The following is a 27,473-nucleotide window of genomic DNA, read 5'->3' on the forward strand; positions in this document are numbered from 1 at the left end:
CAATAAAAAAAGAAATTGAGAAAATTATTTGAAGTAATTTATAATCCAAGAAAAAGAGGCGGGGTTTGGGGCATAATTGTCTTTCCAGTCTAATCAACCAGAAAGATATGGTTTTGAAGCTTTTTGGGAAAGACATATCTTACCGTGAAAAACCTATTTATTTGTGCATATTAAACAGTCTTTCAGGTCCATTCAGGCAGAAAGATCTGTTTGGACCTGGAAAGATGACTATGAAACAGGGCCTAAGGCATCTCTACATGTGGCTTTAAGGTCATAGAACAACTTATTGCATGAACCTACAAAAACGAACGTTATATATATCAAACTCGTATGGATGATTGTTGTATACTTATAGTTTATAACATTTAACTAATATGTTTTGCAATTGTTGAATCTCCATCTTCAGATTCTAATAAAAGAATATGTTTATTTTTCTTTTGTCATATGTCACCCTATTAGGTATTTCTAATTAATGTCATGCTACTTGTCAACCTATTGATTCTCCATTTTAAATTTTAAAATTTAAAATTTTCACTCTAATTACATTAAATTAATAACATTAGAATAAAAACTAAAATAAAGCTAATACAGATTATATAGCGATATAATTCTATGTATTTATTTAAATCAATGATTATAATTTTATATAACTAAAAAATATCTTTTAATTAATAATTTATTTAAAATAATTGATTAATAATTTTGATTTTTTTTACAAAAGTTTAATTAATTTTGTAATCGTGGTTTCCACGGTTATAAACTATTTACATAATAAATATAAATATTTGTTAAAAATAAAGAAAGACTTTGTTTTATACTTTAACTAGTTGTGAGACTCATGTATTGCATGAGTTAATTTTAAAAAAAAAAAACAAATATAAATGTCAAAATATTTAAAAACTTTGAATTTATAGGAAAATAAGAAAAATAATAAATTATTATAATGAAAATTTTTTTTATCTTTTAAATTTAAACAAATAATTTAAATAAATAAAAAAAAAAACTAATGACCTTTAATTTTGGAAATTTTGAAATTAAAATATAAGTTTATTAATGAAATTATATCCATTTATTACTACATTTATTTCAATTATTATATGAAAAGATTATATGAAATTTTATAAAATAGAAAAACTTATAAAATGATATTATAAAAGAAATAATTCAAAATAACCATAAAATGATATTTACCCTATTAAATGAGCCTATTAAATGAGAATGTGACAAATACGACAAATGATAAAACAAACATTTATTTATTAGAAAAAATTATATTATATTGTTATATGATTTGCTGTAGATATTATGAATTAAATAAACAAAAAATAAGTGGATTATATGTATGGATTGTATTACAGTTACGTGGGAGGGTTTGTACCTCTGAATGAATTTCAACAGTGATTAACATTGTAGTCAGTCAACCATTTTGCTTCTTATTCCGCGAATTCCCATCCTTTGAAATTCAAAACCCTTATCAAAGAAACAATCATTCCTTATTCCGAATTCCAATGGCTGAAATCGCTGTTACTGCCGTCATCACTGTGTTATGTGAGAAGTTGATCTCCGGTGACCTTATGAAGCTAGCTGGATCGGAAGGGATCGATTCTCAGCTGAAAAAATGGAAGAACACCTTGCCTCTGATTCAAGCCGTGCTTGCTGATGCAAGTCAGAAGCACATAACAGACAAAGCTGTTCAATTGTGGGTGAACAATCTCCAGGATTTGGCTTACGACATAGACGATGTACTCGATGATTTGGCCACTGAAGCTATAAGACGCAATTTGAATAAAGAAGCTCTTGCCAGCACCAGTACTGGTAAGCTATTGAAGTTCTTCCCAAATTGTTGTACTAATTTCACTCCTCACAATTTCATGTATGGTCGGAAGATGAGTTCTAAGCTAGACGAAATCACCACCAAATTGTGTGATCTTGTTGACCAAAGGAAGGGTTTGGGTTTGAATGTGAATGTTGAAAGGTCAAATATAACGGAGAGACGGTTGGAGCAAACTTCATTGGTTGTTGAGTCCAAAATCATGGGTAGAGAAGGGGATAAAGTGGCATTGATGGGGAAGTTGTTGAGGAATGAAGAATGTGATCAAAATGTGAGTATAGTATCGATAGTTGGTATGGGTGGAATAGGCAAAACCACTCTTGCTAAACTTTTATACAACGAGCAGGAAGTGAAGGATCACTTTGAACTCAGGGCATGGGTTTGTATTTCTGAAGAGTTTGATGTATTTAATATTAGCAATGCTATGTTTGAAGCTTTAGGTGGGGACAACAAAAGATTTTCTAATCTTGATCCGCTTCATGTGGCCCTCAAAGAAAAACTTTCAAAGAAGAGGTTCTTACTTGTTCTAGACGATGTCTGGAACGAAGACCACAGTAAGTGGGAACTTCTTCAAAGCCCTCTTCTTGTAGGGGCATATGGAAGTAAGATTATTGTCACAACAAGGAGTACCAAGGTTGCATTGGTGATGGACTCGGAACTATCTTATGGTCTGGACGTTTTATCGAATGAAGATGCATTGTCATTATTTGCTCAGCATGCGGTAGGTGAAAAAAACTTTGAGAAACATCCAACACTTAAGTCGCTTGGTGAAGGTATGGTGCAGAAATGTGGTAGATTGCCTTTGGCTTTGAAAGCACTTGGGAGGGTCTTGAAGGGAAATAGAAATGGTGATGAATGGGAGAAGTTGTTGAAGAGTGAGATATGGGATATAGATGATGGAAGCGAGATTCTTCCGGCTCTAAGACTAAGCTATTATCATCTCCCTCCACATTTGAAGCAGTTGTTTGCATATTGCTCCTTATTTCCCAAGGACGCTGAGTTTGAAAAGAATGACTTGGTTCTGATGTGGATGGCAGAGGGATTTTTGTCCCAATCAAAATCAATGGAGAGGTTAGGTCATCATTATTTTGAAGAGCTACTGTCAAGGTCTTTTTTTCAGCAATCAGCGAATGACGAGTTCGAATATACAATGCATGATCTGATGAATGACTTGGCCACAAGTGTTGCAGGAGAGTTTTTTTGTAGATTGGATGGTGAGATGGATGTATCTGACACAAATGAAGTTTTTGAGAAGCTTCGTCACTTAACATTTATAGCTTCATCATCTGGATCATATATAAAACTTAAGCAATTACAAACTACTCGCTTGCACACTTTCTTAGGAATTTTGCTTTCTGAGTCAGACTATGTTTATGATGAATTAATTCATAAACTACAGTTTGTAAGGGTGCTAGCACTGACTGGAATCACAATCACAGAGGTACCAAAATCCATTGGTAGTCTCAAGCATCTACGGTACCTTAATTTTTCTTTTACTGAAATCACATGTTTACCAGAACAAGTGAGTGACCTTTATAATCTACAGAGTTTGTTGGTTCAGGATTGTTCTGAGTTATCCAGCTTGCCAAAAAGTTTTGCAAAGTTAATAAACCTGCGACATCTTGACCTAAGTAAGACTCCGAATTTGAAGAAGATGCCCTTAGGGATCGGTGGGTTGACGAGTCTACAAACTCTAACCAAGGTCTTTATTGAAGAAGGTAATGGGTTCAAAATATCCGATCTTAAGGGCCTATCGGATCTTCAAGGCCGACTTTCGATTAAGGGGCTGGACACAGTTAAAAATTCAATAGAAGCGAAGGATGCCAACTTACATGAAAAGAAAGGTCTTGATGTTTTGAAGATGGAATGGAGTGATTTGTTTGATGATTCTCGGAATGAGATGATTGAATATGAAGTACTTAAAGAACTAAGGCCTCATCCTAAGTTAAAAAAGCTCAAGATTTTCAATAACAACGGAATGAGGTTTCCTAGTTGGGTTGGCGATCCCTCCTTTGATCAGTTAACAGAGCTTAAGTTATGTGGTTGTAGAAGTACATATTTACCAACACTCGAACATCTGCGTTCTCTTAAGGAATTGGTTGTTGAAAGGATGAATGAGGTGAAGACTGTGGGTTTTGAATTACCTGCACCTACAAATTCTTTTCCATCACTTGAAGTTCTGGAATTTGGTCATATGCAAGGTTGGCAGAGGTGGTTAATTAATAGTGGTGACGGACATGAAACTCCTACATCATTTCCTCGTCTTTGTAAAATATCTATCAAATGTTGTCCAGAACTTGATGAAGTGTCGATCGGATTGATACCTTCACTTCGGTTTTTACATATAGAAGAATGTTCTGAACCGTTGTTAAGAAGCTTGGTTGGTTTGTCCCCGTCACTTATTGAACTGAAAATGTTGAATGTTAGAGGACTTACCCAACTACATGGAGAAGTTTTAATGCATCTTAGGGCACTTGAGTATCTTTGTATTAAAAATTGTGATGAGCTGAAATACTTGTGGGAACAAGAATCAGAGGCATGCAAGAGTCTTGTGAGTTTACAGAAGTTGGAAGTATGGGGTTGTAAAAACTTGGTTTCATCAGCTGAGAAAGAGGATAATTTTGGGATCAGCATGGAATCACTTAAATCTGTGGAATTTTATTACTGTGAGACATTGGAGAGTTACAATTGTACAAATACTGTTGAGAGGTTGCTTATAAGTAGTTGTGATTCAATGACATCCTTGACCTTCTCAGCAGTGCAGGAGCACCCATGCCCTCTTACTGAATTGATAGTCGGTGATTGTGATAACATACAATTACAATCCAAACCCATTCCAGCAAAAGACTTCAGTTTGTCTCGCCTAACATCTTTTGATATTATTTCTTGGAAGAATCTAAAGTCAATCCCTTATGAGCATTTTCAGAGTCTCACATCTTTGGAAGACATGATAATACATAATTGTCCAAGTATGGACTACTCCTTCCCTTGTGGGGTGTGGCCTCCTAATTTAAGGATGCTAAGCATAGGTGACTTAAATAAGCCCATGTCAGAGTGGGGCCTGCAGAATTTTCCAACTTCACTATTTGATCTACGTTTATATGGCAAAGACTCGGGAGTGGTTTCATTTGTGGTGGCAGACGATGTGAGGAATACTACTACTACTCCATCATCATCATCATCATCATCATCTTTTCTTCTTCCACAATCTCTGGTTTCTCTATCGCTCCATGATTTTACGGATGTGGAATCATTTTCAGAGGTCTTACCACACCTCCCCTGCCTTAAAACACTTTATATTTGGAATTGCCCAAAGCTTGGGGATCTTAAGACCATTTATGACCCATCAAATGTGACAATATTGGTGTTGAAGTAGAAAAGGTTCGTAATCTACTTTCCCATCATCAGTGTCTCTTACATAAGAGTGGTTATTCATTTCAATAATGTTATTATTATAATCGTTGTTTCTTAACAAATGTGAAAGAGAGTTCTAAAGCTTGTATCCCAAAGTATTACTGCCCATCTCTTATGATAAACATCACAACTTTTTTTTTTTTTTGATAAATGTGATATTCCTTATAAAGTAAGATTTCAATTTCTGTGTATTTTTTTTTTTTTCAATAACTATCCCAAAGTATTAGGAACATTAATCTTGAGGCTTGTTTGTTTTGGTTTGTTGATAATACTATTTTTATACTGAACTAACAATCAAAACTAGTACAAAAATAAGAGGAAACTATAACTGCAGTAGTTGAATAGCTTTTCGGTTTTTGTAGAACGTTTACCATTAACTTTCTATGTATATTTGTTGCAACTGTATTATTTTATCTTCACTGTACCACTTCTTCGTGTATTCCTTTTCGTTGTCATGTTGTAGTTTTCGTTAATCTTGGCTTCGATTGAACTTGTGCATTGTTTAATGAATTACTAGAAATCATAACAAAATTGTTTACAATTAGGACTTTTTCCAGAACTTTGACCTTTTATTCGGTCATCAATTCAGAAATTTTTGCCTTTTATGTCAAACCTGTTGGCTTTGAGATGTTGATTTTGGTAATATTTTTGAAAATCGGGGCCATCTTAATCCCTTTGTAGTAACCTTTGTTATATAACTTCAGGTTTCATTACAAATTTGTATTAGTTTCTAGGTTAGAAACAAATCCATTTGATATTAATACTTTTTCTGTTTTGGTAAAAGAAATATGGTCAAACTCTGTATAGAATGACTAATTGTCTTTTTGTGTGTCTATTCCCAGTATAATTGATCAGTATGTTAAGGAGGATGTAAACATCATGACAACTTATTTGTTGTCATTAGTGATTAATTATAGAGATTGTTTATAAAATCATATTAGAATATTCCGTATTATGTGATCTTGGCATGTTTCTATAAATTCTGAGTTTATTCTTAGGAAGTTGCTCGATTTCTACAGGTGCACGTTGGATCAAGGCTGTCTACATGATGTCAGTGAGGAATATCAGCTAAATATGCAAAGGGATGGACGTTTAAAAAAGTGAAGGCAGATTAAGAATCAATGAGTTTCAGAAAAGGCATTATTTAAATGGGAAAAAGATATTACTCCAAAATATGATGGGAAAAAGCATTATTTAAAAGGGAAAAAAGATATTGACGGAACTGCCCCTGCACTGTTGGCAGGAACAAAGGTTGAAATAGACACATGCATTTGAATGAACATATTGACTCTTTCGAAAAACATTGCACCACACCTGATATTAGTAATATTTGATTTGAAAGTTTGTAATAAATCTTGTTTTAAGTAGAATGCCATTTCAAGTACAATTCCCATATACATAATGGACAATTATGCCCCTAGCCATAAACAGATGCGGTTCCTATTTTGATTTCAAGTACATCTGCCCCTGCCCCTATTTGGTTAAATGCAAGAGAAAGCAATTTACTTTATAGACTATAAAATGTTTACAACGAAATAGATTGGTTCATCCTTCCAAGAAACGATGATGATACATGAAGATGAGAAACACAAACATAAAAAGATATTAGTTTGGTCTAATTCATTAAGCTATAGGGATAAACCCAATTCATAAATAGAGAAAAAGAAATTTAAGATAAAAGGACGAAAATGCCCTATACCTAGATTTTCCATATTGTACAATTCTTATGGTTGTAATACACAAATTATAAAAATAAAATAAAAATATGATGCTCTTTGACCACAACGGCTTTTTTGACCAGAATAACTTTTTGAATTAACTTGCTTCGCATATGATATTATTAAGATAGATATGAAAGTTTGTAAAAAAAAAAAAAAAATTTAATTACAATGTCATTTCAGGTACAATGACCCTTTACATAATTAATAATTATGCCCCCATGCACTTAAATAGATGCAGTTTATAGTCTGATTTCAAGTTATTTTGCCCCTGCCATTATTTTGTTAAATGAAAGAGAAAGCAATACACTTTCTAGAATATAAAATGTTTACAACCAAATAGATTTGCTCCTACACAGTATTTAGAAAACACAGATGTTAGAGAAAACAACATATTGCCAAGTATAAATTTAGCATTGTATAATACATTGGTGACAGACTTCAGAGAAAAAAAAATACATTTCCAAGTTTATATTCGTAACAATAGGAGGAGAGTATTACATGATTATGCAGTCGACACAAATTAATCGATGAATTGAAGTTGGAGAAAGAACAAACAATTAACAAAACATGGGATCATATGTTATGAGGAACGATTTCATTCCAAAACAAATACACTAGGATGTCCAATGATGATTGGAATCTACCCTAATAAATAAGAATGATTTTGCCAAATTTCTTTCTCTCATTCAATTGGCCACATATCATTTTATCATAATTTTGAGATATATTTATTTTATACTTGTCATTTACTTCATTATTCATTTCCAATATATCATTAATTTAGTTTCCATAAATCAGACCTACCATAATGACTATTAATTTCAAATTTGAAATTTGAAATCTAAATTTTAATTTCAACTAAGTATATAGTTTAAACCTTTATAATTAACATTTTATTATAATTACCCCGTTTAGTACATTGGTCTGATAACTAAATACATAATTTAATTTATTTATTTTTCGCATTTTTTTCCTCATAATTTTCACTTATTTCAGATTTAAATTCAAATATACTCCTCATTCAATCATTCATATTTGTCATTTTGTTTTAATCAACCCGTATATTATACGAGTCGCACAACTAGTAATTATTATTTAGGAAATTATTCATCTAATCCTACATTGATTTTAACTAATCATATCAATCATTCTAATTATACAGTGTACATCCTGTAAATATCGCCCGACATTACGTGATATAGAGAAGGAATGAACGGATTTTGAGTTGTCATTATCATTGGAATTAATTATTATAATGATGTGGCTTAATTAATATAATGATGTGGCAAGTTAATGAAAAAGGAAAAAAATAAGAAATTGACAAGCAGAAAAAAAATAAGTCTAAAATACCTAGAAATTAACATGCGGCATAGTTAATAACAAGTTGCCATTTGGCAAATATAATTTTGTTTTATTAGGGTAAAAGAAAAGATTTTAACTTGTTAGTGTTTTATTAGTGTTGTATATGAGTATCACATTTCAAATGATAATTTACATCTCTTTCCCCTGAACTTTCGTTGTTTCATATTTTACCATGGTTTCTTTTATATATTATATAAGATATTTCAAATGATAATTTACATCTTTTTCCCTTGCATTTTTCAGGTTTTTTCATATTTTACCATGGTTTCCGTTATGATTTATATAAGAAAAATATTGAAATAAATACATTACACAACATATAGTAATATTATCTATTTTAGTTGGGTACAAATTTTCATATTTTAAAGTGTTGTGGTTCAAGATTATCATTGACATTTGTTTTTTGAAATTTTATTTAAACTTTTCGGAATTAGCTTATATACACATTTTTCATATAATCATAATAAATTTGTAGTATGGTCTGCAAAATAACTGAAGTATGTGGTTCAAGTCTTAATAATAAATTATTTATTAAATTTAAATTAAATTTAGTGTCATACACATTTCTTGTAAATGGAGGGCCTCTATTTTAGTTTTGCATTTAGACAAAAATATGTTTGGGACGGCCGTGTCAATTAATTGTATGATGTAAAAACATATTAAGTTAAATCATAGAGAACTTAAATATCCACATCCTTTTTGTTACTACCCATCTTTATTTTATATAAAATAATATATATGTGAAAGACCTTAATTATCTCTTAGTCTATTCTTTTGATTTTTCTTTATTTTATATATAATAATGACATGTGAAATGCATTAGTTATCTCTTAGTCTATTCTTTTGATTTTTACATTTGTCTAGATCGAGACAAAAGGTAAGAGCATATTTGGTTTCTCTAGATCATATTATCACCTTAAAAAAATTAATGAACTAATTTATCAATATTTCTGTAACATCCCGGAATGTCAAGAGTAAAGTTGAAGGGCTAAAAGAGTAAATTGGAAGGGGAACTCGGCGAGTCCATGGGTGGACTCGGCGAGTAGAGTCGCAACTTGGTCGCGTGTTAAGTGGCCGACTCGGTGAGTCAGTAGGATGGACTTGGCGAGTAGGCGCTGAATGGAGAAAACCCTAAATCTGGAGGTTGAGCCCTATATAAAGAACATTATGTTTCCTCCCCAGCCTCCTTATCATCCCTTGAGTTCCAGAAACCCTAGTTATTGTGTGTGAGAGGATCAAAGTGCATTTGGAGGCTTGGAGAGGTGGTGGTTGAAGAAATCTTGAAGGAGAAGAGGCTTGGATCAAAGGGCTTTGCAAGGATTCGGGTTAATCTTTCCTGGGGGCTTCCTTTTGAGGTATCATTTCATTGTTTGAGCTGCTATTGTCTAGATTCATCATTTTGGGGGTGTTAGAGATCATATCTTTTGGTGTTTTGGAGTTTAGAGGTTAGATCTGAAGTTGCTACCTCAGATCTGGAATGGAGAAGGGTTGGAATGCATGAAAGTCCCTGTTTGTGAGTGATTGATAGAGCTATCTTGTCCCAAACCCAAACCCTAGAGTGAAAAGGCCTAGATCTCCTTGGATTCACGTAAAGTTTGCCACTTTACGTGATGGATGGCCTTAGGAAGGGTAGATCTATGGTTTGGACCATCTGCATGGCTTAGAAAGCCTCTGTATGGATTCAGACCCGGTGGTACTCGGCAAGTCACATGGGTGGACTCGGCGAGTTGCTTGAAGATAGGCTGGAACTCGACGAGTTGGAAGAACAACTCGGCGAGTTGGATGAAGATGGCCTGGAACTCGACGAGTTGGAAGAACAACTCGGCGAGTAGGTTGAAGATAGCCTTAGACTCGACGAGTCTGTTCTTGGACTCGGCGAGTCTTGTCGAAGAGTCCCAATCTTTTCTGGTTGAGTCGTGAATCAGTGAGTTAAGGGGATGACTCGGTGAGTTGTATGTGAGTGGACTCAGAGTTGTTGAACTCGGAGAGTCTCGGGGTGACTCGGCGAGTTGAGTCGCGGATTGGGGAAGTTCTGAGCTTGGGGACCCAGCGAGTCATCGGGTTGACTCGGCGAGTAGAGTGAGTCAGGGGTTGACTTTGACTTTGTCCAAGGGTAGAACAGTTGTCTTCTAGGGGTATTTTGGTAATTATGGCTATTTATTGAGTTCCGTGCTTAGGTGTTGTTCAGTGGAGGAGTTCGTGTCGGAGTTTGGAGCAGCGGGATCTTATCCTTTCAGCTGATAGTTTCGAGGTGAGTTATCCTCACTATATCAACAGGGTCTAAGGCACCAAGGCCGGCCCTTATCGGATTGAGATCCGGGTATTGTTGTTATGTTATTGCTTTGATAAGTTTGCATCTTGGTAGCTAGGATGGTATATGTTAGAGATCTGATTGAGATCGGTATTCTAAGATGTAGGGTGATGCTATGCTAGTGACCGGTTAGGTCGGTATCCTGGTTAGGATGATGATATGTTATGTGATATGTTTGATCGGCTTGTTGACTGTGAATTGTTATATGTTTGTATGTTTATGTGCACATGGTTGTTTGGACTGGAGTTGGGTTGAGGCGGGTCCTGCTTAGTGTTGTAGGCCAAGATACCCAGGGCGGACCGGTTAACCCGAAGGCCCAGCGAGCGGTCCGGATAGGCTGTAGGCCCCAAGAGGGCGGACCAGACGTGCCGAGGCTCGGAGAGTGGACCAGGCCGAATGAAGGCCCGATGCGGGCGGACCAGTCATACTATAGACTCAGAGAGTGGACCAGGTGGATTGAAGGCCCGGTGCGGGGGGACCGATCACACTGCAGACTCGTTGTATGTGGATAGGTTCGGAGAGTGGACCAGGTGGATTGAAGGCCCGGCGAGGGCGGACCAACCACACTGCAGACTCGAGGTTTATGGCTAGACTCAGAGGGTGGACCAGGTGGACTGTTGGCCGATGCGGCGGACCAGTCACACAGTAGACCCGAAGTGCATGGTTGTTCTGTGATCGGATATGTTATGGCATGTTATGCGTGTATGGTATATGTGGTTGGTATTTAGGGGATATCTCACTAAGCTTTCGGGCTTACAGTTGTGGTTTTATGTTTTTCAGGTTCTTCAGGAGACTGTGGCAAGGCGAAGGCGTGATCGTACCGCTCCTCGTGTTTATGTTGTGATGAGATTCTGGGAACACTTAAAATAAATTGTATTGAAAACCTTTTTGTAATAACTTTAATGGAATCGGGTTGTTTTTGAAAATTTAAAATTGGTTGAAATTTTTGGTCGTTACAAGTTGGTATCAGAGCCTTGGTTTGAGTGAATTGGAGGAACACTCGTGTGACTCCAGTCTCAAATCGAGGGGAGTTTTCAAAAGAGAATTTAAAATGGTTTTCAAAATGAGTAAAGGAGGACGTGGAGGTACGATCAGCCGGAGCCAGTAAGTAACCCCAAAATACCATACATGATATTTGTTTTTGAGCTTTGATAGAACAGCATGCTAGTGTTAGGCTAGGGATCTTCAGGATTTCATGTTAATGCTGCCTGATTGTGATGCATGTAGCCTAGGGTTCCTTGTGGGAGATTTCCAATATTCCTCTAGTGGTGAGGGTTGAGCGCTTGTTCGTATGTTTTCGCTAGGGTGTTGTGGTAGTACTTCATACAAATATGGGTAGGTGTGGAAGGTAGTATGGGCCCGTACTACTGAAAGCATAGGACCCATACGCGTATCAGGGAAACCATGACCTCTAGGGTTGGGTTGAGAGAGTTGGTTCCCGGGATAGTGGGAAGTATCTGAGTTTTTGTGGTGATTTTCAGTATGGAGATTCTGAGGCATGCTGGGAGTGGATCCGGGTCAGGATCGGGAGCAGGAGAGGGAGTTCCGGGCGGGTCAGTACCGCCCGAGGTTATTGGTCAGATGAGCACGTGCGAGTTGGATGCGAGGATTCGTGAGATCCTGCGTGATGAGATTACTGCGTTGTTCCGGGCTGAGTTGTCGGAGCTTTTTGGGTCGATCAAGACCGACATGGTTGAGTATTTTGATGAGCGCTATGCAGCTCTCACAGAGACGGCTGCCGTGGCGGCTACAACGGCTGTAGCAGCGGCAGGGGGAGGAGCTGGTCGGGGCTTTCAGTATCGGGACTTCGATAATACGAAGCCTCCCACCTTTGATGGAGTTCAGGACCCGATTGTTGCTATGAGATGGTTATCGGACGTGGAGGGGTGTTTCTTCACATGTTCATGCCCTGCTGATCAGAGGGTGAGGTGTGCTCTGAACCTGTTGAGGCTCGGGGCGAAGGATTGGTGGAGATTGACCACGGGGTCATATTCAGATGCGCAGAGGGCTGCAGTTTCATGGGATCAGTTCAGAGAGATGTTCAGCACTCGTTATGTTCCGCAAGTTGAGAGGGAGAGATTGGCTCAGGAGTTCCTTGAGCTGAAGCAGGATTTAGAGTCGGTGACTGAGATCAGCAGGATGTTCACTGAGAGGGCGATGTTCTGCCCAGAGTTTGCTTCGGAGCAGGCTCAGATGTCTCGATATCTGAGCATGCTCAAGAGGGATATCAGACAGTTTATGTCTACGCAGAGGTGCGAGACCTTGTTGGAGTTGCAGGAGGCCGCCAGGCGGCGTGAGTTAGAGATTGAGTTGCAGTTGCATGAGCTGAGGCAGGCTCCGGTGCAGTCACAGCCGACACCGAAACGGTCCAAGACCGTTGATGCTAGAGTGGGAGATCTGAGCAGCCACACTTGTGGGAAGTGTGGGAGGGGTCACACCGGAGTTTGTAGGTCCGGTGGTGCATGCCGTAAGTGCGGAAAGGAGGGGCACTATGCGAGGGATTGTCGGCAGTCAGCGCCGGTCCGGGATTTGAGGATTTGTTATCATTGTCATCAGGTTGGACATTTGAGGGTCAGCTGTCCACAACTTGCTGCAGGACCGGTGCAGGCTCCAGCACCGGCCACTTTGAGGATCACAGGTGGAGGTTAGGGTGGAGCGGAGCCCCCAAGGGCTTAGGGTCGTGCTTTCCAGCTTTCAGCAGAGGAGGTCAGAGCAGTGTCGGATGTGGCTGCGGGTATGTTTCTTCCTTGATATCTTGTTATCTTGTGATTATTGTGGTGTATTGTTTATGTGCTAGTATCTTTGTGTGGTTTTCGATGCGGTATTCGTCGTTTTTGAGGGTTGTGGTTTGGTTATGGGTTATTGTATTGGGAATTTCGTTGGTTATCATCCATGAGGGTTATTAGTGGAAACCTGGCATTGGTTTGAAGGTCGGGTAGCATCTGCTTTCTGAGGAGTGGTTAGATGTAGGTTGAATTTCTTTCGAGCAGGTTAATCAATGTTGATGTGGGGTCTTGTTAAGGTTGTTTATGCTTGTGTGAATCAGTCCGCGTGTAAGTGTTGGTTTTGTGCAGAGTTGTTCTGGGAGGTCGGTGATGGCGACCGGTGGTTGTCAGTCAGTGCTACAAGTGGGGGAGAATTGGAAAATTCTCCGAGAGATCGATGAGTATTTGAGGGTGCTTAGCTGTTGGGATTCAGCAGTGTTCTGTCAGTCCAGAGTGTAGGCTGGTATGTGTAAGTGTCGGGCATGCGGGGCGGGATACAGACCTAGGGCATTTGATTGTGGAAAGCCTGAGATCAGGCCGGGATCGAGTATGTATGATGGAGATAGAGTTCAGAACCCCTAGAGGTCTAGAACAGTATGCATGGGAGGATTTCTTAGAGAGATAGCTCGGAATGATGGATGTTAGTTGAGCGGTCCGGATACACTGAAGGCTGGTAGGCGTACCAGTCAGGCCGAAGGCTCGGAGAACGGTCCAGCCAAGCTAAAGGCACTGAGAGCGGTCCATATTGGCTGAAGGTTCTGAGAGTGGTCCAGATTGGCTGAAGGCCTGGTGAGGCGGTCCAGTCATGCTGAAGACTCTGCAGGTATTGTTGGATCGGTTTGAGGATATGGATTGGGTATGTTGCGATGTGTTAGCATTAGAAGGTCTGGCCCCGGTTGTTGATCTTGATTGGTGGAGATGGTGCATGGACTCGAGATTCCTTGTGAGCAGAGTCAGAGCATGTGTGTTGGATGGATAGCGGTTACGCTATGAAGGAGTGGTGTAGCATTGGTCGAGCGCCGTGGCACTTGTAGTAGTGTCAAGGCAGCCAAGTGGTTTTCCTTGGTAAGGAAAGAGAGAGGAGTGTAACTCCGAGAGGGAGTGCGAATTCACGGAAGTGAGCAGCAGAGCAGAGTTATGATTAGAGTGATCCGAGTATGGTTATTGAGCAGCGTGTTTGCGGTAGTGGAATGGAAGCACATCCGGTTTGGGGATGTATGATGTACGTGGTCGCGGAAGGAATTCCGCGGGTGTAGAGCCAAGAGGCTCAGAAGGGATGCAGGGAAGGAGTCTTGGGCTCTCAGTGTGATTCTAATCAGGGAATTGTGTCTGTAGTAGTGGTTTATCCTGGGGGATGTTTGAAGATGTCATCAGTGTATCGGGTTTTCCCAACCTGAGAGTGCTAGAACTAGTTCAGCATGTGTATGTGATTGCAAGAGGAGAACTCATGGGAGTTCCTCTGAAGAATGTGTCTTTCTGTCAGCAGAATGACTAGAGTTGGACTCGGATCGGGAATCTGGTGGTGCATAGTTATTTTCTAGCTCATGTGGGTCGAGTGATGGTTGTGAATTGGAGCAGTGTTGCATCGTGAGTAGTACTCAGTTGTTAAGTGGAGTTATCAGAGAATAAAGCCGGTCGCCGGCTCGAGACGGTGGTCAGGACGACGTAAGGAAGGAGAAAACGAGTTTCTGGCTCTATGGTTGTGTTGAGGAACCTGGTTGGGTTAATGCCAGGTGCTGCGTGGCAGGAGTACTTCTAAGAGTTGAGTTGTTGCAGGCTTCGAGGACGAAGCCTAATGTAAGTAGGGGAGAATTGTAACATCCTGGAATGTCAAGAGTAAAGTTGAAGGACTAAAAGAGTAAATTGGAAGGGGAACTCGGCGAGTCCATGGGTGGACTCGGCGAGTAGAGACGCGACTTGGTCGCGTGTTAAGTGGCCGACTCGGCGATTCAGTAGGATGGACTCGGCGAGTAGGCGCTGAATGGAGAAAACCCTAAATCCGGAGGTTGAGCCCTATATAAAGAACATTATGTTTCCTCCCCAGCCTCCTTATCATCCCTTGAGTTCCAGAAACCCTAGTTATTGTGTGTGAGAGGATCAAAGTGCATTTAGAGGCGTGGAGAGGTGGTGGTTGAAGAAATCTTGAAGGAGAAGAGGCTTGGATCAAAGGGCTTTGCAAGGATTCGGGTTAATCTTTCCTGGGAGTGTTAGAGATCATATCTTTTGGTGTTTTGGAGTTTAGAGGTTAGATCTGAGGTTTCTACCTCAGATCTGGAATGGAGAAGGGTTGGAATGCATGAAAGTCCCTGTTTGTGAGTGATTGATGGAGTTATCTTGTCCCAAACCCAAACCCTAGAGTGAAAAGGCCTAGATCTCCTTGGATTCACGTAAAGTTTGCCACTTTACGTGATGGATGGCCTTAGGAAGGGTAGATCTATGGTTTGGACCATCTGCATGGCTTAGAAAGCCTCTGTATGGATTCAGACCCGGTGGTACTCGGCAAGTCACATGGGTGGACTCGGCGAGTTGCTTGAAGATAGGCTGGAACTCGACGAGTTGGAAGAACAACTCGGTGAGTTGGATGAAGATGGCCTGGAACTCGACGAGTTGGAAGAACAACTCGGCGAGTAGGTTGAAGATAGCCTTAGACTCGACGAGTCTATTCTTGGACTCAGCGAGTCTTGTCGAAGAGTCCCAATCTTTTTTGGTTGAGCCGTGAATCGGTGAGTCAAGGGGATGACTCGGTGAGTTGTATGTGAGTGGACACAGAGTTGTTGAACTCGATGGGGTGACTCGGCGAGTTGAGTCGCAGATTGGGGAAGTTCTGAGCTTGGGGACCCAGCGAGTCATCGGGTTGACTCGGCGAGTAGAGTCAGTCAGGGGTTGACTTTGACTTTGTCCAAGGGTTGACCAGTTGTTTTCCAGGGGTATTTTGGTAATTATGGGTATTTATTGAGTTCCATGCTTTGGTGTTGTTCAGTGGAGGAGTTCGTGTCAGATTTTGGAGCAGCGGGATCTTATCCTTTCAGCCGATAGTTTCGAGGTGAGTTATCCTCACTATATCAATAGGGTCTAAGGCACCAAGGTCGGCCCTTATCGGATTGAGATCCTGGTATTGTTGTTATGTTATTGCTTTGATATGTTTGCATCCTGGTAGCTAGGATGGTATATGTTAGAGACCTGATTGAGATCGGTATTCTGAGATGTAGGGTGATGCTATGCTAATGACCGGTTAGGTCGGTATCCTGGTTAGGATGATGATATGTTATGTGATCTGTTTGATCGACTTGTTGACTGTGAATTGTTACATGTTTGTATGTTTATGTGCACATGGTTGTTTGGACTGGAGTTGGGTTGAGGCGGGTCCTACTTTGTGCTGTAGGCCAAGATACCCACGGCAGACCGGTTGACCCGAAGGCCCAGCGAGCGGTCCGGATAGGCTGTAGGCCCCAAGAGGGCGGACCATACGTGCCGAGGCTCGGAGAGTGGACCAGGCCGACTGAAGGCCCGGTGCGGGCAGACCAGTCATACTGTAGACTCAGAGAGTGGACCAGGTGGATTGAAGGCCCGGTGCAGGCGGACCGATCACACTGCAGACTCGTTGTATGTGGATAGGTTCGGAGAGTGGACCAGGTGGATTGAAGCCCCGGCGAGGGCGGACCAACCACACTGCAGACTCGAGGTTTATGGCTAGATTCAGAGGGTGGACCAGGTGGACTGTTGGCCGGTGCGGCGGACCAGTCACACAGTAGACCCGAAGTGCATGGCTGTTCTGTGATCGGATATGTTATGGCATGTTATGCGTGTATGGTATATGTGGTTGGTATTTTTGGGATATCTCACTAAGCTTTCGGGCTTACAGTTGTGGTTTTATGTTTTTCAGGTTCTTCAGGAGACTGTGGCAAGGCGAAGGCGTGATCGTACCGCTCCTCGTGTTTATGTTGTGATGAGATTCTGGGAACACTTAAAATAAATTATATTGAAAACCGTTTTGTAATAACTTTAATGGAATCGGGTTGTTTTTGAAAATTTAAAATTGGTTGAAATTTTTGGTTGTTACAATTTCAACGAAATGTATGAGAAAGTTCTTCATTTAATTTGTTATTTTTAAACATGTGTAGTATTTTTTTTAAGTATTTAATGATAACATTAAATAAAATCCATGTATTACAATACATGAAATTAATATTGGGGATTAAAATTAAACAAATTAATCAGTCAAAAAAAAAAATAAAGCTTTGAAGGATTTGTTTTTTTTAATGATAAATCTAAAGTACTCATGATAGAGCAAAATTGAATAAAATGAGCTCATGTACAACATACAAATCTAATAAAAAAATCAATATAATAAAAGTGGTTGCTATAATTGACTTAAAAAACTATCTCAAACCTGTAAAATTTGTGAGGTTTATTCTTAACATAATCTCTCAAAAAGCTTTCATGTAACATCCGGTTTTGAGGTATGTATTATTTAATTTAAGATTTAAAGTTTGGTAAGTCGCCACGATATGGGAAGGATGACCACGACGTGGCGATGCATTTTCCAGTCGTGGGTCTTTTTGACTCACCACGACGTGGCTGCCGCTGACGCCTTAAACCCTAATTTTTTGGGTTTTATACTTATTTAAAGGAATGATGAGGCTAGGGTATTCTCACCCTGAGCCTCCACCACTCTCTTTTATACAAAAGAAAACCCTAACTCTTTTCCTCGATTAGTGAAGCTTGCTCGGGTGTTTTGAGAGGTCTTAAAGGAAGAAGCAAGAAGAAGTAAGCCAAGGATCAGCAAGAGAGCCTCTATCTCCCTACCTAGCTTAGATTTGGACCCTTGTAAGTGTTTAAGGTTCCACCCTTTTTATTATAGAGTGCTAGATCTTGCATTTTGTCCCACTTTCTTGTTGATTCTGTTGGATAAGATGGTGAGACTTCATAAAGGTTGCAACTTTATGATTCTCTATATCATTTGAAGTCGTTTATGGTTTGGATCTAAATTTTGGTGCTTTGTATGAGCCATGCATGAGATCTAGGTTATAAAACCTCATTTTTTTTTAACTGAGTTGAGTCCAAGACTTGCATTGGACATGCAAGTCTAAAAAGCATCAAACTTTAGGATTGTTTTAGTGTTATAAGTTCTTTTAGAGCAGATAGGCTTGAGACTTAAGGGATTAAGTGCTTCTTGATTAAGTCATTGCCATTTTTAGCCTTCTTGGATCTAAGACTTGAGATCTATACCTCTTGGTGGGTCTCAAGGGATAAAGATGGAAACTTTATCCACTTCGGTATTAGAAATGATCAATCTAGACTTTTGAACCTCTGGTATTAGAGGATTCGATTTAACTTGTTAAGACGTTTTGGATCCAGTTCCCACTATGTGGCCTAGGTTGCCACGACATGACGAGTGAGGACTTGGGAAAATGCGATTGTCTTGTTGTTTGAAGGAAAAGACGTTGCCAAGGATGGCCACGACGTGGAGGTTCAACTTTGATTTTTGACTTGCATTGACTTTTGGCCCAACCCCTAGTCTTGGAAGAGAAGCTAAGGGTGTATTTTATATGGCTATATATGTGGTTGGTAGCATCTGTGTTTGCAAAAGTAGTAGCAGTTTCAGTTGATCATTGTTTAATAGGTGAGTCTCTTCACTATACTTATGGGTCGAAGGCACCAATGTCGATCCATTGGATTATGTTTATAGGATGATAGTTGTCTTTGTGAAATTTGTTGATATGCTTGTATGTGATAGTTGTCTTTGTAACTCTTGCCGGTATGTACTTGTTGTTGTCTTTTTGGCCCTTGCTGATATGATTATATGCTTAGCTATAGGGGTGAAATAGAGCCGATACCGGCTGAAAGAGACCGAAGATGGTGAAATAGACCTAGTACCGGTTGAAAGAGACCGAAGGGGGTGAAATAGACCCAGTACCCATTGAAAGAGACTGAATAGGGGTGAAATAGACTCATTTTAGTTTTGTATTGTTATGTATGTATAGTATGGGGTATTTTGGGTGAACTCACTAAACTTGGTAATTGTATTATGTCAATAATAAGTCATGATTACAAGAGTATATACACAAATGCACATTTACACTCTAAACACTCTAATATATAAATGCAATTATATATCATCTAATAGCCCCCTCAAGCTAAAGCCAGGTAACGACCTATATCTTGTCTCGTAAGAAACTAAATCGTTGTGAGGGTAGAGGTTTCGTGAGCACGTCTGCAATCTAATCATTTGTGGAAATAAACTGAACCTTTAGTTGATGACAAGCAACCTTCTCTCTAAAAAAATGAAAATCAACTTCAACGTGTTTTGTACGTGCATGAAAGACAAGATTTGCTGCTAAATACCTAGTGCCGAAGTTGTCACACCATAAAGTTGGAGCAGCAGAGGTAACAACAAGTAACTCACATAAAAGAGTTTAAAGCCATGTGAGTTCTACAACCGTATCAACTAATGCTTTGTATTCAGATTCGTTGGATGAGCGTGAGACACTCTTTTGTTTACGTGCACACCATGAGACAAGATTAAAGCCAAGATAAATGACATATCCCCCGTGGATCGTCAGTCATCCGGGAAACCAGCCCAATCAACATCAGAGAAGGTAGTCAAATGAGTAAAGGTTGCATCCGTATAGGTATGTAAAAGTGTGGCAAAGTCATGTTTAAACAATAATCCATGAGAGATAATACCTTGAAGATACCAGAGAATTTGCATCACAACCGACCAATGGTTTTCAGTTAGGGAATGCATGAATTGTTATACCTTGTTAACAGCAAAAGTAAGATATGGACTAGATAAGGCCACATATTGAATGGCTCCAACAATTTGGCGATATTTGACCGAATTATCAAATTCTGGACCGTCACCAAGAGATTGGTTTGCATTGGTGGTGATCGAGGTTGGAACCGATTTGGCATGAGATAGCCCTGCTGGTGGTTGTCGAGGCCAACACAAATAATAACCCTAAATATTACACACTAAAATAGTGTATAGTGGTAAAGGGATCGAATCCACGGAGATTGGTTCAATTTATAACTCTATGAAAAATCTCTTTGTAAAAATACTTGTAAAATGACAATAAAAATAAAATGGGGGGGGGGGGGGGGGGTTTGGTGTTTTGAAATACTTGAAACAAACTAGAATTAACTATGATTTAAATAGACAAATGCAACAAAAATAAGAGTTTGATGTAAAATCAATAAGGGAGAGATGGTTGACTTAAAGTTTCCTCACTTTGACTTTTGATGAACATATCATTAGAATCTAATGGTGCAATACTTTGATTTAAATCCTTAATTTGGGTATAGTAATCCAAGGAGCTTGAGATTACCTAGACTTTTCTTAATTGTTGAAATGGATAGAGAAGCTCATAACAATTTCCTTAGTCAAAGTCACTAATTCCAAATAGCATGTAATTAGTGAAAGTCAACTAGCATTAAGAACCAAAAAGTCACCAAATCCAAGAGGGGTCAAATGCTTTCACCACCATGTTGGAGGAAATGTTTTTATGATTGTGTGAAGCAAAAACAACACAAAAATCATTTGTTGCTTGCTAATTTGAGGATCCTTTACTTAATCAAGAAATTAGCCAACTAATCACCACAAACACATTTAAACTCATGAACTAAAACATACAAGTAGTGATAAGATGTTAAAACACAAAACATTCCCATAAAGATTTAAGAACATGTTCATGGATTCTTCAACATTCAACAAAAGTTCAAAGGATTAACCAAAAGTCAACCAAGATTAGTTTAGCCAAGCATGGCTAAACTCAAAGAAACAAAGTTAGAGAAAATTGTACCAAACATTAAGCAAGAATCAAGAGGTAAAAATATGATGTTCTTCAAATGTTCTTGGCCTTCAAAAGTCTTCAAAACTCCAGAGAGAATCTCCAAAAATCGGATGTCCAAGAGTCTCCAAAATATGGGCACCAACCTTCCTCAAATAGCTCAAAAGAAGAATTTCCGAAACTGCCCCTGCAGGAGGTTGCGCGACCCGCGTGCTGTTGCGCGGGTGGTCCCTGGATGTAACATCTTTGAGGTTTTGGGCCTCCATAGCTTAGCCCACTTAGCCCAGATCGAATCCAATCACCTCCTAGCCCATTTTCTTCAAGTTTTTCTTCATTTTAAGCCCAATTTGACCTCTCCAAATCCTCCAAAGCTCGTGCACTCTCCCGATTAAAAATCTACGCACGCTTGAATAAACTCCCGCATCTTGCAAATTTAAAGTTTATTTCTCTCCAAGCCTTCAAATAACCATCAAGCTCGCTCCATGCATAATCTCCACAATCACCAAGCCTAACATCATTTTTGTCTACCAAATCTCATCGCTTCCCATACGTCCCGAACACTCCCGCTCCGCTAGACCCGAAAACCTGCAATTATGCTCACAAGATTCGAAAGTACCCGAAATAGTCATAAAATAACAAAAGGGAAAATATGCATGGAAATTATCTAAATTATGAATGAAATATGCTAAAATAAACTATAAAAAGAAGTAAACAAAACTAACTATCACCTGCTCACTCCAATATTTCAAGAATGTACTTCTTTTGAGAAAGAAGAAGGTTGTTAGATGCATTTTATAAGCATCTTTTAGCATAATTTCCTTGTTATTTCGTTATAAAAAGCTAACTAACTCACGATTATTCTCATGTATTCCATGTTTCGTGATTATTTTGTAGAATGCCCGTACTACTCACTTTTGTTATGATTTTTCAGGGTAATTTGGAGCACATGGAGGATTATGCGATTTCGGGATGCGTTAATGGATGTGTTTGAGCTTAATTGGAGTCGGATGCCGAGAAATGATCAAGAACTGTTGGAAGGGGGAACGACGATCAAAAGAGCTGAAAAATGAAAACATGTGATCGTAGGTATGCCTTTGCGATCGCAAGTTGGGTCACAACCTCGCTTCGTGGTTTTTTCATGCCAAAAATTCATTAGACTTGGAAAAAGAGATACATGCAATCGCAGGATGTGCCTTTGCGATCACAGGTTGGCCAAAATGCTTTATAATGGTCACGTACTTCATTTAAAAGGCCCGTGGTACATTTTGAGTGATACATGCTATCGCAGGTATAACTCTATGCGATCGCGGGTATGGTGTTTTTACAGCCAGATGTATAAATAGAGCCCCATACTCATCCAGTAACCCTAATTGACGATTCATGGCGATTCTAAGATGAGTTTCAGAGGGTTTCAAGTGAAGAATGCAGATCTAAAGGAGACCAATCAATTTCTTTACATAATTTAGTAAGATGTATCATTTAAACTCTATTTTCTACTGTTTGTAATCCGTTTTTAGCCATGTTAGGCTAAAAACTTAGATTTCAGTTTCGCAAGACATAACCTTTTCATATGATTAATCATTAGGCACTATGTTTGACTGTGATTTGTTGGATAATGTGTCTAAGTCCATAACTATTTCTGGTATGTACTTGACCCGGTTTGGCATGGTCCATGTGGGTTGCATGGCATCATGCATTTGGATAGACTAAAATGAGAAAAATAACACTTAATGTTTATTAATATATTATAAGCTCTAATATATTAATAATATTATTTAATTAGTATTGATCAAGAATGAATTTGGAATTAATTAAGTGATCAAAAAGAGACTAATTAAATATATGGGTTGATTATGTAAAACATCGATACTTATATAGTGGGCTAATGCTTCATGGATTATCAAGTTGGGCTAAAACTCATAAAAGGATCCATGGTGTTTATAGAACCCATGGGTCATGGAAATGAAAAGTCATGACAATTAGGGTTTACATGGTGTAACCCTAATTGTAACACACTATATAAGCTTCATGTTCTTCACCTAAATCGGTCAGTAAGAGAACAAGAGGGCATAGCCGATTTTAGAAGTGTTCTATTTCTCTCAAGGTTATTCCAAGTATATTTGGTGTTGTGTGAGACATTTGAGGCATCACACTTGAGGTGCTAGGCTCACAAGGTTCTTAAGGAATCCAAGCAACTAAAGGTATGTATTTCTTACTATCTTTTATGTTTAAAAGTTCCCCATGTATGCTACATAGGTTAGGAACCTTGGAAAAAAAATTTGCATGTATCATAGATAAAACATACATCTAAGGTTTCTAAGGTTGCATGTATACCATAGGAGTGTTAGAATGCTCAAAACCCTTCAGTGGTATCAGAGCTTAGGCTTGTTTGTTTGATACTTGATGCAAAATTGTGAAAAAAGCTCAGTTTTTCTGCACTCTGCAGCATGAATTCGCCGAGTCCATGGGGGGAATCGACGAGTCCATGAGTAAACTTGTCCTACTCGTCGAGTAGGTTCTTGCACTCAACGAGTAGGAGCCAAAGAATGTAGTTTTTCGAGTTTTGCTGCTAGAAATAGACTCGAAACATTACCCTAAACTATTTTGGTGTTGTAAAACTTGTTTTAGATGGTGTAATGGTTATGCTAATCCATTTTCAATAGCTATTATCAAAATTTCAAGTTTTATATGGTTAATTTTATGATTCTTGAAATTGTTGATATGCATGTTCATGAACTTATGAGTTTAGAAGATCATAGGAATTATTTGTAACTTGCTTGTTAGTTTAATTCTTGATCATTATGTGTTTTAATGGAATCCATAATTTGTCCTCAAGTTATGAATTACCAAAAGTCATCCTTTTAAAGTCCATTAAAGAAACACATAGGTTACATAAAATGAAAAGTCACTCGTTTTATTAAATCTTAAACTCGTAAGTTATGAAATGAAAAGTTTTGTAAAGTTACAAAACTTGCCCTCATGTTTTGGAACATGTAAAATCACTTTAAAAACTTTAGTTCCAACCCCTATAAATTTAAAAGTTAAAATTCAACCCTTATACTTTATAATCTTATAAGTTTAATAATAATTATATATGTATAAGAAAAGTCATTTTACCGTTAGTAGGCCTCATTCACGAAGTCGGTCTATAGGGGGGGATATAAGTTTGCTGCCTATAAAATGGCAGCTTAATGGGTGTCCACTCTCACCCACCGCTTCCTTGATTGGTGGAGGGTCGTTAGCTGAACGGGTAAGACAAGGACTTTAAATCTTCATTAAAAGTATGATGAATATAAAGTAACTAAATGATTTATAAATTCCCAATCTTAGTTACTTTAGGAGAATGTGAATAAGGTGCTAACCCATGAAATTACACTTTGCACTTTGATTAAGTCGTTAGTGGAGCGTGTGAGGTTAACTGGAACACTAAACTGGACTTAACAAGGTAGGCAAAGGGTAACTTAATATTTATCATAGTATTAGTGGAGGGCGTATGGTTAACCGACACATCAATTGATGTCACACCCTGAACCAGACGGTGGAAACTTCCGAGGGCTCACGTGACTTAAATTGAATATCATCACAATGAATATACATGAATCATAACATAAACATCACCATGCATCAATATTTTACAACTGACATTGTTCACATCAAGTACATTGTTTTAACATTACAAATCCATAACATAAAGAGTTTGATAGTTTTCAAAAGCACAACACCCTAACAAACTTGGTACTACTCCTCAGCTTACCTGTTACCTGAGAATACAAGTTATTTTGAAAATGGTCAACATATGGAATGTTGGTGAGTTCATAAGCAGGTTTGATATGAAAAATCCATAACATAAAGAGTTTGATAGTTTTCAAAAGCACAACACCCTAACAAACTTGGTACTACTGCTCAGCTTACATGTTACCTGAGAATACAAGTTATTTTGAAAACGGTCAACATATGGAATGTTGGTGAGTTCATAAATAGGTTTGATATGAAAAATGTTTTGTGTAGTTTGAAAGCAAACAACCCAGAAAATCTGATATTTTCTGAAAAGACCATTGTTTATATAAAAGTGTGAAGATCCGTAAATATAAGCATGAGGATTTCCAGATGTGTATATTTGAAAAGCTTCGTATTAAAAGTACCAGTGAAAAATATTGAACTTCCTCGGAAAACCCGATTATTCCATCACTTAAATGATTTTTGATTTGCCTTGATTACTTGATTATTATTGGGTTTATTTCTGTGAGTCGTTATAACCATGCATGATAATGACTAATTCATCTGTCTTGGCACTCTGGTGAACACCGAAATTGATATTACGATTTTGTCACCCTAGACTGGCCGAGTCTAACTGTAGCGAACAACTGAAGTGTGGGGGAGTCACTCCCGTATAGATCTATACACAAACTCTCGCTCTCCCTCCAGGAGACTTTGATTATAACTACAGACTATGACCGACACACGTTGGTGCCACCCATTATTACTCACTAATCCCAATTGACTTTCATTACTTTTGATTATCAACCTGTATTTGTTTAATTGGATTCACGATAGGCCTAATAAACGAGGAGAAGAGGATTGCAAAATCCTACTAATCCTACGTATTATTTATGGCTATTGGATATGCGAAGGACACGCTGGCCCATTTCACATTTGATTCACTTGGACCTTACTAGCAATGCTAATGGGCCACTAAGGCCCAATAGCACTTAAAAGCCATTGAGGGTCCCTTAAATATGAAATTGGGTCATAGAAGGCCCAATAACATTTATTGTTATCCATTGGGCCCAAAAATCATGTTAATGGGTCACAAAGTCCCAACAAGCATGATTGGAACTTTCAAGCCCAAAGAATTGAATGTTTACTTGTTTTAGGTATAGTTTAATTGTTGGAAAGTTTGATTGGGTGATTGTTAATTTCGCACCGGAACAAGGCCGGTCGGTTATTTTTAACGATGTTGGAGTTATACGTATTTTCATTTTTCTATTTTCATGAATTGTAGTTTGGTGTTTTTTTTATTTTAACTCAAATATCTTAAAATAAAGTAATTGACTCAAAAATCTAGGTTTCAACCCCTTTCAACCCTTCTTTGGTAAAATTGACAATTTTTGTCCTTTTATATATAAAAAGACATTTTAAGCCCTTAAATCATTTTCATGACACCTTTGACCCCAAGACTTGTTCAAGTGATATTTTTAGCTCAAAACTTATTATTCGACAGTTTCAGTCCTTCCAGAAAAGTAATTTTTGGCTAAAGCCCAAACTTGTTTGGAAAATACATCATTTTAACCCCTGAATTAGTTTTATTCATCCTTTTACCCCCTGCTTTGAGAAGTTTATCATTTCAACCCCTTGAAAGTTGTAGTTTTCGCAAGTTTTGGCTTATTGGGCTGAAAAGCCCAAAATTTGGCCCATTAAGCCATAAATTTCATTTCTAACCTTTAAAAGAGTATGATATTCATAAAAACACTTATTTTTACTGTTTTGACTCTTTTAATCCTTGAGAAAATCGTGAATAGCAATTTTTCAACCTAACTTTCATTTTTTTGACAATTTTAGCCCAAAAGTAAGTTTTATGTTGCAATATGTATACTTTAATCTTAGAGGGTAATTTTCTTAACTTGTTTAGTGTAAGGTGTTCTAGATCATGTTTATCTTCCTCTTAGATCCATAGATATTGAGATTTCCATTCTTTTTGTTACATATTTATCACATAAACACATGAAATCACACATAACATACACATACACATAGATCTACACATTTTACTTGTATTCTCCCCCATAAAACATATGAAAACCGAAAATAGAGGGGTATGAACTCAAATTTTCTTGTTGATTTCTATTTGAAGAAGAAAGGGAAGAATTTTGATGTTATTTTCGGCCCTAGCAAGCTCTCTTGGGTGGATCTCGAACTTAGAGGATTCTAAGATGATGATCATGAGTTTATATGAGTTAAGAAGAGATTTTTATAGAACAAGGAGTCTAGATTATGGATCCAAGCATCAACTTACCTAAGATGATGATTTTTGTGGAAAAACCTCCTTGAAAAGCCCTAGCTCTCGAAAACTTTGATGGAGGGATAAGAGTGCTCTCGAGAGTGTTTGCGAAGAGAGTTTGAAGATGTGTGTGTGTGTGTGTTTGGTGACCCTAGGTCGTGAGTAGAAGAAGGAGAAGAGAGAGAGAGGGTGAGGTGACCATTATAGATGCATGTTGGTCCATGCATGGGTACATGGTGTGCAATAAGGAGGTGGCACCTCCTAAAGTCAACCCTCCCTAT

The 27,473-nt window shown here is 38.3% G+C and overlaps 1 protein-coding gene across 1 annotated transcript; it reads left to right on the forward strand.

Annotated features, from left to right (window-relative positions):
• The first annotated feature begins 1,425 nt into the window (after positions 1–1,425).
• On the forward strand, positions 1,426–6,875 carry LOC111910797 (putative disease resistance RPP13-like protein 1). The gene is made up of 2 exons (XM_023906614.3): positions 1,426–5,212; positions 6,265–6,875. Exon 1 carries the CDS (start codon positions 1,509–1,511, stop codon positions 5,205–5,207), a length of 3,699 nt encoding a protein of 1,232 aa, XP_023762382.2. The 5' UTR covers positions 1,426–1,508; the 3' UTR covers positions 5,208–5,212; positions 6,265–6,875.
• The last annotated feature ends 20,598 nt before the right edge of the window (positions 6,876–27,473 follow it).

Source organism: Lactuca sativa, chromosome 1 (assembly GCF_002870075.4).
Source record: "Lactuca sativa cultivar Salinas chromosome 1, Lsat_Salinas_v11, whole genome shotgun sequence".
In the NCBI taxonomy this organism is placed as follows: Eukaryota; Viridiplantae; Streptophyta; class Magnoliopsida; order Asterales; family Asteraceae; genus Lactuca; species Lactuca sativa.

What these genes read in the sequence shown, in the direction of transcription:
- LOC111910797 (XM_023906614.3), top strand. Translation starts at nt 1,509, where the DNA reads ATGGCTGAAATCGCTGTTACTGCCGTCATCACTGTGTTATGTGAGAAG.